Genomic DNA, 13,646 nt, shown 5'->3' on the forward strand with positions numbered 1-13,646 from the left:
GGACCTATAATTCATATCTTTACTGGGATCGCTTCTGTACGAATGTTTGCCGTAATCCAGCATAACATTTTTTTTCTAAGTTTCACATTTTTTCTGAAAAAACTTTTGTTGCATAATTTAAAGCATTCATTGAGATGGAGCATATTATGGAAACCAGGAGAAACGTAACGTTCCTTATCACTGTTTCGACAGAGTGCAAGAAATAACAGCAAAAACACTTTTCGGGGCAAAATAATTAAATAAAAATCACTCACATTTGCGCTGAACATATGCTTTGCTATCTTGTTAAAAACCGCAATGTATCCTCGCTACCTGTAAAGACATTTCTAGCACAGAAGTAAAATATTTGCTTTTTGTGAATAAGTTATTCAGACCAACATTTACACCCTCTGAGAAATTTTAAAGGCTCTCAGAAGGCTATAACTTTTTTTCGCAAGGGTTATTCAAAGTAAATCACTTTATCATGTTCAATAAAGGAAAAAAAATTTTCTCGACAAAATCACAGCAGGTCGAGCGCTAACGATGAGACATTTGAGATAGAATGACACAGAGATGTTTGTGTGCTCTGCGATGTCAATGCTCTTTCAAAATCACCATATGGAGAAAATTACTCCTCAGGCCATCACTATGGAAACTTTAGCTCTGTTCCGATTTCAATTCCACCTTCCTGCGTTCCACTAGGGCGCGGGTGAAGTTTCACCAGAAAAAACTGACAGATGCTGCTCTTTTCATTTGATCCAGAGCAAGTTAGCAACATAAAAAAATATCCGGAATGAAAACGTAATGGCAAAGTCGTTATCATGTTTAATCATAGGGGGAAGCTTGAGAATCCGCCTAAATGTTTTGTTTTTTTTTTAATCGAACATATATCAGTAATTATGGGAATACGTGGTAAAACTTCGATCTCAAACAGCTGAATTGCCTTTATGCTGTAATCTAGTGATTGGTACTTTCTACTACTACAATTAGCAAAACTTCTATATTCAAGGAACATGAAATTTAAATAATTATTAATGACAAGTGAGTATTTCAACAATGTTAGTTTGATTGATGTACCTGAAAATTTGTATTCTTACCTGCAAGTTTTATTTGAAGCAAAAGCCTCTACTTCTTTTTCTGGTTCTCTGGAGACCTGCCGAAATCATAAGCCACCCACTGGTTTTTACGCTTTCTTGGTTTGGCCAAAGAGGCATGTCGCGTTCGTTATATTCCTTAGTGGGAATGTCGGCAGATCAGAGGCGGGCGATGAGAACGCGCGTCTAATACATGTGTATTTGACGATGTGTACAGTATAGCGTACACATCGTCAAATATACATGCATTAGACGCCCAAATAGTTGCGCCGATGTGGCAGTGATTCGTTCCGCCATCGGACAACAATAAGTCCGCCTTGCGCGGCAACAGCCCATTATGTGGCCCTTTTTTTTAGGACTGCTGCAGGTGAGGCTCAAAGGAAGTACCTTTATAAGACAAACAGAACCCACTTTTGCATGCTGCGAGGTTCGAAACTGGGTTTGGGCCCACTGCGGAGGAGGGGCGCGCCGCGTTGTTTACGGAGCTTCTCCCAAAAGCAGAGTATAGCGTTTATGTGATGTTAGAAATATAGTGAGAGATCGGAAAGCGTGGCGTGACATGATCCATAGGGTCACGAAGAGTCGGACACGACTGAACGACTGAACTGAACTGAACTGAACAGTATAGCGTATTGCATCAAGGATCATTGTTGCACGCACACCGAAGTGAATACGACACGAAAACTGCATGACTGTTGATGTTAATGATATATGACCCCGTAAATATATGGCAGTGTCTTTGATTCCATACGTGATTTATTTCACATAAACGTTTTGCTTACATCGGTGTCTTTAGAATGAGGGGAATCATATCTATGCCACAAATTAATACCTAGAAATCTGTCACATTTTCTTGAAATAGCTTGTGGTCGTTATTTAAAAAACAAATTATAACTTCCCACTGTCAAACATATATTCGTTTGACACCATCAGGTTTGACACCCTCAATAAACCCCAAGTTTGCAGTACTGATGTTAAAGAACGCGACCGATTGATTTCTCACTCCATCGTTATTGCTCGAAACAAGGTCAGGACATATTTAAAGGGCAAACCCTTGCTAACCACTGGTAGCTTTGACGGTTGATTATATCATGCGTACAAAGCATATTACCTATAACTCCGAAAGCAAATTTGTTTCGGTATGCCGAATCGCAGACCCTCTAATTCACTATGCTCTTATTCACATTCTGCATTAAGAAAAAATAATTATATATACTAACATTACTCACACTCAACAGACGCTTAGTGCACTTCATTGAAGTTGCAAATTTCTTATGATACTTCCCATTTGTACCATAATTACACGCCTCCCAAAATATTGGAGTCATGCTACCCCTATAATATGGCTATTGTTTAGCTTGGAGTATCACATCTAAATTCATCGAATCCTTGAAATTATTCATAATGCCATAGCTGATGTATCGACATGCGCAGCCTTGCTGCTATTCGCTTATAGCCTACACATGGCTTTTTATTCAAGGATGACTACATTTCCTTTAGTCTGAATTGGCCAGCCAAGCAAAGGCGCAGGATTAAATAATCAGCAATCCCTGCGTCTAAGGGACTAGTAGAAAATAATTATATCGCGATCAGGAAACGCTAGTAAGCCGTATTTTTTACATATGGTTATATTTTGGACCTCAGTGACATTACGCATTTCCTCCACTTGGCGAATTTGCGAGCTTTAGGACCAATAAAATGACCATCATGACTATTGTTTACACCTAGGGGTATATTTTACGTAGCTAAGCTTTAGTGCCGGTGCTGTAGGCGTTACCAGTAGAATAAATGAATTGGCTATGTCTTCAATGGTTCAGAACAGACTGGTTCAAACGCGTTCTCCTCGTCCAAAATACGTTGGTAGTGCAAGCAAAGATATTTTAAAATCCTAGCAACGCCTATTTCGATGAAGTAAAAAAACTTTCTTATTAGCAACGACTCTTTGGTAATTACCTCTGCAAGAATGAGAACAGCAAATCAGTTTAACCAATAAGGTTCGTGGGCTGTAGTCTCCCAGATATAATTGAAAAAGTAACAAGCTACAGAGACGTAGCAGAAATGCACACTGCCTTGCCATATTGCTCACACTGATTTTGCTTACCCCACAAAATTTAGCAGTCTGATTGACGTCATTGCGGAACGATATTAGTGCAGAGGTATGCGTGATATATACAGCGTTCTTTGTCCTCCTGCACTGTACGTCATGGCTGTCATGGAGAAAATTGCTTTACCAAATTATAGCTTAGTGTACATCACGCAGATTGACCACATGGGACACCGAAAATTGAAGCTAGTCATTTTCATTATTTGCTTTGTTTTGTTCTCTTATATTATCGTTCGGCGCGCTCTGCCTCATATAAAAAGACGTGACACGGATGCAGTTTTCGTGCAGGGCTACAGAAGCAGGTTTTCAGGTGGCAAGCGGTAAGAAGAGCACACTTTTGTTATAGAACGTTACTCTTCTACAGTGAATTGTAGAGATTGCATGCCTACACTCTGAACGTTTTTGCTTTGGGCCGAAAATATTTCCATGAGCATAAAGTTTGTTTACAGTTCAGTGCAGTAATCGCTTTTCCTCTGAGCAAAACGAATATTTATGCGTTCTAACACATTGCAAAGAGCACAAGAACAAGTATTATATATCATTACTTGAAATGGCTAGGAAATGGTAAATATTATTTGTAGCAAACAATAGTTGTTATTGGCTATACGAAGGCACTACATATGGGATACAGGGAAACGGGAGCAATCTTTATCAAAACAGCAAGTGTTGCTTGTGTGCATGTAACCGTAAGCGGTTTGTAGGTATCAACTATGATGCGGCAAATTTAAACGAATTAAGTATATTTTCTGCCTATATCTTTCTTGCTCATTATTATTGCCATTGTCATTTGCAGAATTTGGAAGCCATGGCCTGCACTCTCAGATTTTCCGCCATCGTCCTTTATTTCGTCGGTATGGAACTTTGCTGATTCAATTTTAATACATTGTATTTTCGTTGCAAACGTTCTCAAATACCATTGACCATAACGTTTATGTTATACGTGGACACAGTTATTGAATTTATGCAACAAGAAGACAGCTTTCAAAGCATTTTTGTTTAAAAGGCTCAACATTTCCTAGACAGAAGGCCTTCAAAATACTCCTAGGACGCTCCACAGAGTCCAAATAGGAATGAATTAAGCTTTTGTCCGTTAAAATAAAGCACTGCACTCTTTACCACGTGTAAAAGTGCACTTGTGTGAATATATCACGATCAATTAAAGTCAAAACACAAAAATATCTGTTAATAACATTGTGCAATACTTATTTCAAAATGACCTTGGAAAACGACAAAATTTTCTATACAAAACGCAGTCGATAGTCTTAAAATCTATTTAATCTTATCGATTACTTTCCTCCTATTTTCAATGAGAAGGTATTCCTGTTAGGAGGAGCATCTGATGAATCGCATAGTAGAGTGTTAAAGGTATGCTTATTTGTTCCGTGAAAAAAATGATACAAAAATGCAAACAGCATTATGTTAGCAAATGCAGAGCAGTTTAGCGGCTATTTATATAGTTTAACTAGGTGTGACTACAATTATTGGCTATCTCCCCACAGAGTAGAATTCCAAGACATAGTAAGAACGAAGAAATGCTTTGCCGTATTCGCTCAGTTCTTATATATCAAGCGACCACTTTATCGCGGCTACAGAAGTTCAACTTGAGCATGACGCAATTAAGTCTAAATGAAATTAGCGTAATCAAGAGAGTGTTGGGTAAGCTTTCTCGTTGCATCTTTTTATTGCTGTGGTAGGACACAAACTGCTTTATAGTAAAAAAAATATATATATGACATCTAAAATTAGTCTATTGAGAAGAGGAACAGTCATTTTCAGGCGGAGGTCTCTATCAGATAGCGAACATAAGAACAATTATGAGCCTAGGTAAGGTCTCATATCAATAATACTGCCATAAAAAAATTTCCCACTACCGTTAGTATATCTTTTTTCAGACTTTAAGATCTCTTTTAACCAAACATATGAAACTTTATGAAGCATGATTGCCTGCATAGCCGTAGCTTAGCATTTTGCGTATTTCATAGCTAAACATGTCGATTAGCTTTTTCCAATGACATTCAACGCAACTCAAGGATATGATGACAATGTCGCTCATATAAGGAGCACATTGGCCATTCTTCGCAATCCCGTAGACATACGCATATTAAGACAGTTTTGTCGTAAACTTTTCTTGTCGGTGCAAGCTTCTTGCCTAGAGAGAGAGAGATAAATATTAGAATAAAAAGGGAAGGAAGGTAGGTTAACCAGGCAATGAACAATATGCTCCCCTGCACGTGTGAAGGGGAACAAAGCGAGAAAAAGGCAGGAAAAGCCCCATACAAAGAAATCTCTCAAATGTCCAGAACTCTACAGTAAAAAGTGGTAGACCGCGTACTCTTAGTCTAGAACTCAACTCCCAGTCCTTTAAAAATTTAAAGAGTGCCTTCACTTATTTCATTTCTAAGAATGTCCTTGGGCCCAGAATATTAGCTTCTGTAAGAGAGCGAGAGTTCAAGCGGCTTATCATAGGAGCCAGGATAGCACACTGGTGCTCAAACGGAGGGCAGTCACAAAGTATGTGCATGATGATTTTCATGACACCAGCACTGCTCACACGTTGCAAAGACTGCCATTAAGGTCAGATGGGAATTGGGGATCGTAAACGTCTTTTCTAGCCACAGGCGTAGCACCACAGCGGGGGAGGCCGAATGGCATTTGCCGGAAAAGTAATTGGTCAAAGTGGTTCGAGTGGGTTGTCCAGCCTCTAAGCTTAGAACATATTTGTCGAGTCACGTTCTGGGGCGAGCAGTCGAAGGGGCTTTGCTACTTCGGCTCTTGTCAATGGTATTTAAAAAAAAAAGAGAATGAAGACTGTTTAATGAAAACAGAGATTTTAGCCGGCGTTAATGTTCGCTGACATGCTACTCTGCATAAAGTAGGGGGATTGGGGAATACATATAAAAGAAGGGTTAGGAACGAGTACGATGTTTGAAGATGAATGGACGGCTTTTTGGATAACACCGAAGTCCAGCAGTGTGTTTTGTATAGCGCGATGATCAAATTGGTAGGCAATTTAGATTTCTTTTAACGTACCAATAGCGTATACGTAGGCACGTAAGAATGTCATTGCGCAAAGCTGCGATCTGTAGCAGTTCAAATGACCTAATATAGAGCCCACTGTGAGAGACATTTTGGTGACAGATTGCATGCGTTGTCCATAAAGCGCACGTTCTTTGGCGTACGCTGGACCTTCACTGAAAATATGGAGTAAAGTCTAAATTGAGCCGCAGTTTTCACAAAACGGACTGTCTACTTGCTTGAATTGGTAGCGTAGACGGTTCGTGAAGGCACCATTCAGATGAAGGCAATCATAAATTGTTTCTAGATGACGCGGAAGCCTGGTTGGTAGCCTTGATTTGAGACGTGGGTCGATGGAATGTATAAAGGTATAATGCTGACTTGGAAAGTTGTATAGGCAGTTTTTCTTATGCTGGGTATATCGCTCGGCAAGTTGCGATGCATCTGATTCCTCTGTTTTCTCGTTGGCTAGTGCCACAGTTAGCCAGAATCCATTGATAAATTATAATGTGACGTTCAGTAACCGCAATGTGGTGCTGCGGCGCAATGCCATAAATATCGGCTGGTGAATAGGTTTTCTATGGTTTCTAGCGCGCCGTACGAGTCTGTGAAGATTATCCATCGCCCTGGGTTATGGCGCAAACTAAAGAAGAGAGTTTCTTTGATTCCTTATAGCTCTGCAGTGGTAGAGAGTGCCCTACACTGTAGACGCGAGACAGCATTTGGCCTAAGGAGGGAACGTAAAGTCCGCATGATGAGGAGTCATGGGAAGTTCAGCCCTCAGTTTAGATGTGTGTATCTTCCGAATACTGCTCAGCTAAGTACGTCAGAGTAGCTTGTAGCAAGCACTACAGCCTGTGGCATGTCATCCTTCTTGATTTTAAGAGGTGAGAGTGTGCAAGAAGGAAAGGCTGGAGTGAATAATTTACGTGGCTGACTGATGAAAGGAAGGTGCAAGAGCTGAACACCTTGATCAATGCCAAAATTGCTGTGGGCTATACGGACTCGCTGTAGGAAGCGTATCTTTCCTTGAAGTACGTGGCGTAAATTGATCACAATAGGTTCCTGTGCTGCGATGACTTCGAGCTGTGGACACTGTTTCCGCAACCGTACCCAACATGGAGGGGCTATTTGGGAGGCCAAGACAGATTCGCAGGCAGGTGTTCCGCTGCCTCCAGTATCCTGTTATCTGTTGGGGAAATTTTTTGCAACATTGGTAGGCTGTACCGCAAAAGACAATCAACGTAGGCCTTCCTGGAGAATCATAGAGCGACAATTGCAGCCCTAAACTGGTCAAGACATAACCATCAAATTTTTTTATACTCCTGCTATTCTCGCACGGATTTCGTTAATACGGAGTGACCAACAGAGGTTACTCTCTATGGCAAAACTGAGGAATCGTTGAGTCCCTACATAGGGTTTAGGACCAAGTATGAGTGCAAAATTTATATATTTGGACACTGTTGGTTTATTCGTGATCCGACCGAGCAGCATCGTCAGCTAAGTCGTTACCATAAATTCCACTATGGCCTGGTAGCCACTGGCAGATGATTTCCTGACCCTGTCGTAATGCTTGCTGGACAAGATGTCGTGCCTCTGCTACAAGTTGTTTATGGTCACACTGACTGAACACATTGTAGGGCAGGTTTAGAATACCGAAACAAGACACATTTTCGAGGAACGTCCTCAGAGATATACATTATAGCAGCACGAAGTGCGGCCAGTTCTGCTCCAGTAGATGTAGTCTAATGCGAAATTGGAAGGTGAATGTTGCTTGTCTCACGCGTTAATTGATTGAGCTTCTCTGGGGCAACTGTATAAGGCTTCGCAGATAAAGTGCACCTAGCGTTTAAAAGTGAACTAGGGTCTTACCAAAGTGAGAACGCCTGAGGATGGTTGAGTCAAAGTATTAGTCTACAGCATATTGACATTCTTCAAAAACAGTCAGTTCGTAATATAGCGTTTAAAGATTGCCCACAATATACAGCGTCAATTAGGAATTTGTTGCGTTTGTGCAATAATAGCCATTTGTATTTTTGCTAATCGGATACTATGCGTAGATCTTTTTATGATCGGTGAAAAACTGTCGAGTGGCCAACTAATGGCGGCTTTGCCGCACGAAATAAAACACAAACCACCTACAGGGAGGGCCGGTGTAGAAAAAAAAACACTTTTTGTTTCTAACTGGGATGCATCGCCGAGGTAGGTTTGTAATCATAAAAACCTTGTTGAAAAGTTATGTATTAATTTCATAGCGAATTCAGTGTACCGAATTGTACAGGCTGAACCGACGTGAAACCGGTCGGAGCTGGGATATTGGAATTTCCTGCATAGTTAGTGGCCTTCGTTTTTCCAGAAAAAGAATTCACGCTGGGTTGAAAAAAACATGCACAGCTGCAAAATAAGCTGACTGCAATTAAAAAAAAGAAGAACACAAAGCTAAAATATTATGCAAAGCTTGGAATTTGAGCATTCCCCCTAAGGCCCCAAAGCTTGGCACTACTACCACTACTTTACGACCTTGTTTTTGTCTGCCCCTATTACCTTTACTTCACAACCACTACGGCATCATCATCAGCCGTACCACACCCAGTGAAGGGTGATGGGCTATCCCATATTCCTCTAAATAACCTTTCCCTCTGCTAGCTGCATCAGCTTAACTTCTTCAAACTTTTTAGCCTATACAGCGCACACCTAACCTTCTGCCGCCCTTGTGGCACTTTCCTTCCCTTGGAATCCAGTTTCCAACCCTGAGCGATAACCTTTTATCCTCTCGTCGCACTACATGTCTTGCTCATGCCCATTTCTTCTTGATTTCCTCTAGAATGTCCGTACCTTTAGTTATTTATTTGCCCACTGTGCTCGCTTCATATCTCCTGTTAAAGATTACTTGGCAAAAACCTAATAAATAATAGTGACCTGAGTGGTCAGTAATTTTTCAAGTCGTTAGCCTCCCCTTTCATATCAGTTAAAATAATGTTTTTGTTCGTCCATGGCTCTGGAACCATCGATGACGGCAGGCATTGCTTATACAGGGCGGCCAGCTTTCCTAGCACGATATGCCCTCGACTTAACAAATCTGCAGTTACGTGAACCTCTCCAGCTACTTCCCCCTTTTTATCGTTTGTAAAGCTTTCTTAAACTCTTCGTCACTGGCGGAACATCTGACTGCTTTCTCCTGCTGCCAATCTCGTTGTTGTCCTGACTACTCTGGCTACTGTACAGATCAGTACTGAACTCCTCGGCTACTTGACCACCTTGTTGATATTCGTGATATCGCTGCCCGCCTTGTCCCTCAGCAATTACATCTAATGTTTGCCTATGCCCATTTTTTTCGTCCCCGCTTTAAGGTTTCCTTCGTTCATTAAAACAAGGTCATTTTTCTCCATGTTATATTTCCCTATATCGGCTATTTTACGTTTATTGATTAGTTTCGATATCTCTGACAGTTCTAACTGGTCTTTTGGGTTAGAAGCTTTCATACTTTGGCGTTCCTTCATCAAGTCTTACATATCCTTAGACAGTTGGCCGGTATCATCAACTATTCTACCGCCTACTTCAACAGCGCGCTCAGTAATGATATCTTTACAATTATTGCTAAATTGTTTCAAGGCGAATGTCGTCCTCATCGATTATAACTGAATTAGCTGAATATCCATTCTGTAAAGAGGTCCTGAACTCTTCTGCCCTCCCTTCACCGCTATTTCGTTGATGGACTTCTTTGCTGATAACATCTTTCGTTCTCTCGTGAGATCTAGACAATTTCGAGACCCTTCCATTCTGTATTCACTGCATGGCACATTCCCGCTTACCTCTACAGTCTGCATAATGGTGGGGTTAGACATAATATAAAGTCTTTTTCATATTTAGTCTCCCAGTTAGGAATTCTTCATGTCGACTTCAGATTCTTCTGTTTGCTAAGGAAGGTTTTCATGATCCTTAGGTTTTTGCGCTCTGCAAGCTAAACTAGTAGCCTTTGTTGTCTTAGTCTTTATTTGCTCTAAAACACTCTACATCAAGATGAACTACCAACTCGCCTAGCAGGAAGTTTTAATAAACTAGTAACTTCTGCTAGTCCTAGAATCAATAGTAACTCACTGCCGTCTGCATTTTCTCTACCATGGCACTGAAGTCGCCCATTAGTACAGCATACTGAGTTTTTCCCTTCTGCATTGCCGATTTTGCATCTTCGTAGAAGCTTCAACATACTGACAATCATGACTACATGTAGGTACGTAGGCCTGCACAATCTGTAGTTTATACCGCTTATTATGCTTAGCTACGATGCCTGACTACGTCTCATTATTGCTATAAAATTCCTTTATATTACCAGCTATATACTTATTGCAAAAGAAACCTATTCCTATTTCTCGCCTCTCCGGTAACCGTCGATAACACAGTAGATGGCCATTTCATACCCTCTAGTTCCTATACCAGCTCTGCTTATTTAGCCTCGCTAGATAGGGTTCCATCACTAAACGTTGGCAGGGTCAGTTTCCAATGGCGGCCTGTCCAGCGGGGCCAGGAATTCTTAGCTCCCCCCCCCCCCTTCGCTGCGGAGACTTACAGGAATAGAACAAAATTCGAAAACGAACTGGGAGTGTGGCAAAAAATGGGGAAAAATGGTAACCTGTGGACTGAGCCAGACACCAATGTGAATCCGTCAATCAGCGGACTACACGTATCAGGTGTCCGTATCACGCGTTAACCTTTCGTCTGGTAATAAGACAGAAATAGTGATAATCTCCTTTATATTGTTAATTTACCCCTCGTGGAGTTGCAGCATGTAGCAAAATATCTGAATCCCTTTCACATTACGGGATCTGAGTTAAATGGAATTTTTAGAACAATATTTAAATTGTATTCTGTGGTTAAAATATCACACCGATTTGCACATGGATGTTTTTCTATATCAATACATCAGATCTGTAGTTCTCGCGTTAAGACATCCGTAGTCTTGTTATTTGTAACGAACATCGCAAATATACTTCACGAAGCGAGGGATGGGATGTCATAAAATGCGTCTTAGTGAAATCGACTGCACTATTGTCTTATCTGCAGCACACCTGCTGTAGTAGACCTGAGGCAGATGCACCGCGTTGAAACGCAACCATATTGCATACTTAAGCATATTCTGAAGAAATATGCGGCACATTATTGTTCGCCTATCTTTCAGACCACATTCATATGATATAGCTTCCATCAACACATCAGTGATCATTCCATCCTATATTAAAGGGTTTAAAATGATGGCAAAAAAGAATTTAATGTAACAAACTGCTGTTAAATTAAACCATGGAAGGAAGGTGACTGAATAATTTAAATGTACCACAATGGATTAGAGAACTGTAATAACTTAACAGAGCGCCATAATGTGAAAACAAGTGGTTTAAAATTGTGCTGCTTACTTGACAGCCTCTGTTTTTACTCAACTCATACCTTTTTTAGCACAGCAGCTATTTTTACAAGGTTTTTTGCGCTATCATTGTCATTTGAATGATACAGTGTTTCCATTCACACTAGAGAATATTTGGGATCTCTGCATGAGCACACCTGAATGTAAACTGTATTGATATGCAGGTGCTTTGGTCTCGGTTGCACCAGATGTAGCTTCCGGCTCTTATCCTAATGAGCAACGCTATCGTTCAGAACGGAGCTTGTCTGACAAGGAATCAGCACGTTACTCTCCAGCTGTGGAAAGAGCTCGATACTCTCCCGCCAATGAAGCTGCACGCGCCACACCCGCAAAGGAATCAGCGCGCTACTCTCCAGCTAGAGAAGCTGCTAGATACTCCCCAGCCAGTGAAGAGGCCCGTTACTCGCCTGCTAAGGAATCGGCACGCTACTCGCCAGCTATAGAAGGAGCTCGATATTCCCCAGCCAGTGAGCAGGCCCGGTACTCGCCTGCCAAGGAATCAGCACGCTACTCGCCAGCTATAGAAGGAGCTCGATATTCCCCAGCCAGTGAGCAGGCCCGGTACTCGCCTGCCAAGGAATCAGCACGCTACTCGCCAGCTATAGAAGCTGCTCGATATTCCCCAGCCAGTGAGGAGGCCCGGTACTCGCCTGCAAAGGAATCAGCACGCTACTCCCCAGCTGTAGAAGGAGCTCGATATTCCCCAGCCAGTGAGGAGGCTCGGTACTCGCCTGCCAAGGAATCAGCACGCTACTCGCCAGCTATAGAAGCTGCTCGATATTCCCCAGCCAGTGAGGAGGCCCGGTACTCGCCTGCCAAGGAATCAGCACGCTACTCGCCAGCTATAGAAGCTGCTCGATATTCCCCAGCCAGTGAAGAGGCTCGTTACTCGCCTGCTAAGGAATCAGCACGCTACTCGCCAGCTGTAGAAGGAGCTCGATATTCCCCAGCCAGTGAGAAGGCCCGGTACTCACCTGCCAAAGAATCAGCACGCTACTCACCAGCTATAGAAGCTGCTCGATATTCCCCAGCCAGTGAGGAGGCCCGTTACTCACCTGCTAAGGAATCAGCACGCTACTCGCCAGCTGTAGAAGGAGCTCGATATTCCCCAGCCAGTGAGGAGGCCCGGTACTCGCCTGCCAAGGAATTAGCACGCTACTCGCCAGCTATAGAATCTGCTCGATATTCCCCAGCCAGTGAAGAGGCCCGTTACTCGCCTGCTAAGGAATCAGCACGCTACTCGCCAGCTGTAGAAGGAGCTCGATATTCCCAAGGCAGTGAGGAAGCCCGGTACTCGCCTGCCAAGGAATCAGCTCGCTACTCGCCAGCTATAGAAGCTGCTCGATATTCCCCAGCCAGTGAGGAGGCCCGGTACTCGCCTGCTAAGGAATCAGCACGCTACTCACCAGCTATAGAAGTTGCTCGATATTCCCCAGCCCGTGAAGAGGCCCGTTACTCGCCTGCTAAGGAATCAGCACGCTACTCGCCAGCTTTGGAAGAAGCTCGATATTCCCCAGCCAGTGAGGAGGCCCGGTACTCGCCTGCCAAGGAATCAGCACGCTACTCTCCAGCTGTGGAAGAAGCACGATACTCTCCGGGCAACGAAGAAGCACGCTACTCACCTGCAAAGGAATCAGCGCGCTATTCTCCAGCCATAGAAGCAGCTCGTTATTCGCCAGCAAGTGAAGGAGCTCGCTGAGAGCTAGTGATCACACAGTGCCAGAGGTTACGCAAAAAACTAGCGCCCCAAGGCACGTAAAGACTGCACCCTGAATCAGACTAAATAACGAAATAAATATAATCTGCTCAGTAAAACATGATGAATGTCTTATTAAGTATAAATAATTCCCCAAAATTTCCTATCCTTATAGTTGCCATATTCCTATAGACTGCCATAACTGAATTTGTTGTGCATATAAGCTTTCACAAACAATATTTTAAGAATCTCAATATCTGTTCCAATTATATGCTGAAAAGTAGCTTCGTTTAGTGTAGTAAATGTCATTTTTAAACCTTTTGGAACAAAAGTTGTTTTGCT

General features: G+C 42.3%; 1 protein-coding gene across 1 annotated transcript; it reads left to right on the forward strand.

The window, feature by feature from the left end:
* The first annotated feature begins 3,468 nt into the window (after positions 1 to 3,468).
* Positions 3,469 to 13,423, forward strand: LOC146188422 (uncharacterized). The gene is made up of 3 exons (XM_084603773.1): positions 3,469 to 3,497; positions 3,971 to 4,028; positions 11,773 to 13,423. The coding sequence occupies exons 2-3, from the start codon at positions 3,983 to 3,985 to the stop codon at positions 13,305 to 13,307; spliced, it is 1,581 nt and encodes a 526-aa protein (XP_084459899.1). The 5' UTR covers positions 3,469 to 3,497; positions 3,971 to 3,982; the 3' UTR covers positions 13,308 to 13,423.
* The last annotated feature ends 223 nt before the right edge of the window (positions 13,424 to 13,646 follow it).

Source organism: Amblyomma maculatum, chromosome 5, assembly GCF_055883805.1.
Source record: "Amblyomma maculatum isolate TAMU_Amacu chromosome 5, ASM5588380v1, whole genome shotgun sequence".
Classification (NCBI taxonomy): Eukaryota; Metazoa; Arthropoda; class Arachnida; order Ixodida; family Ixodidae; genus Amblyomma; species Amblyomma maculatum.

Bases quoted from the DNA above. Each gene is read 5' to 3' on its own strand.
- LOC146188422 (XM_084603773.1), top strand. From the start codon at position 3,983: ATGGCCTGCACTCTCAGATTTTCCGCCATCGTCCTTTATTTCGTCG. The intron at 4,029-11,772 runs GTATGGAACTTT...ATTGATATGCAG, and splicing joins CATCGTCCTTTATTTCGTCG to GTGCTTTGGTCTCGGTTGCA.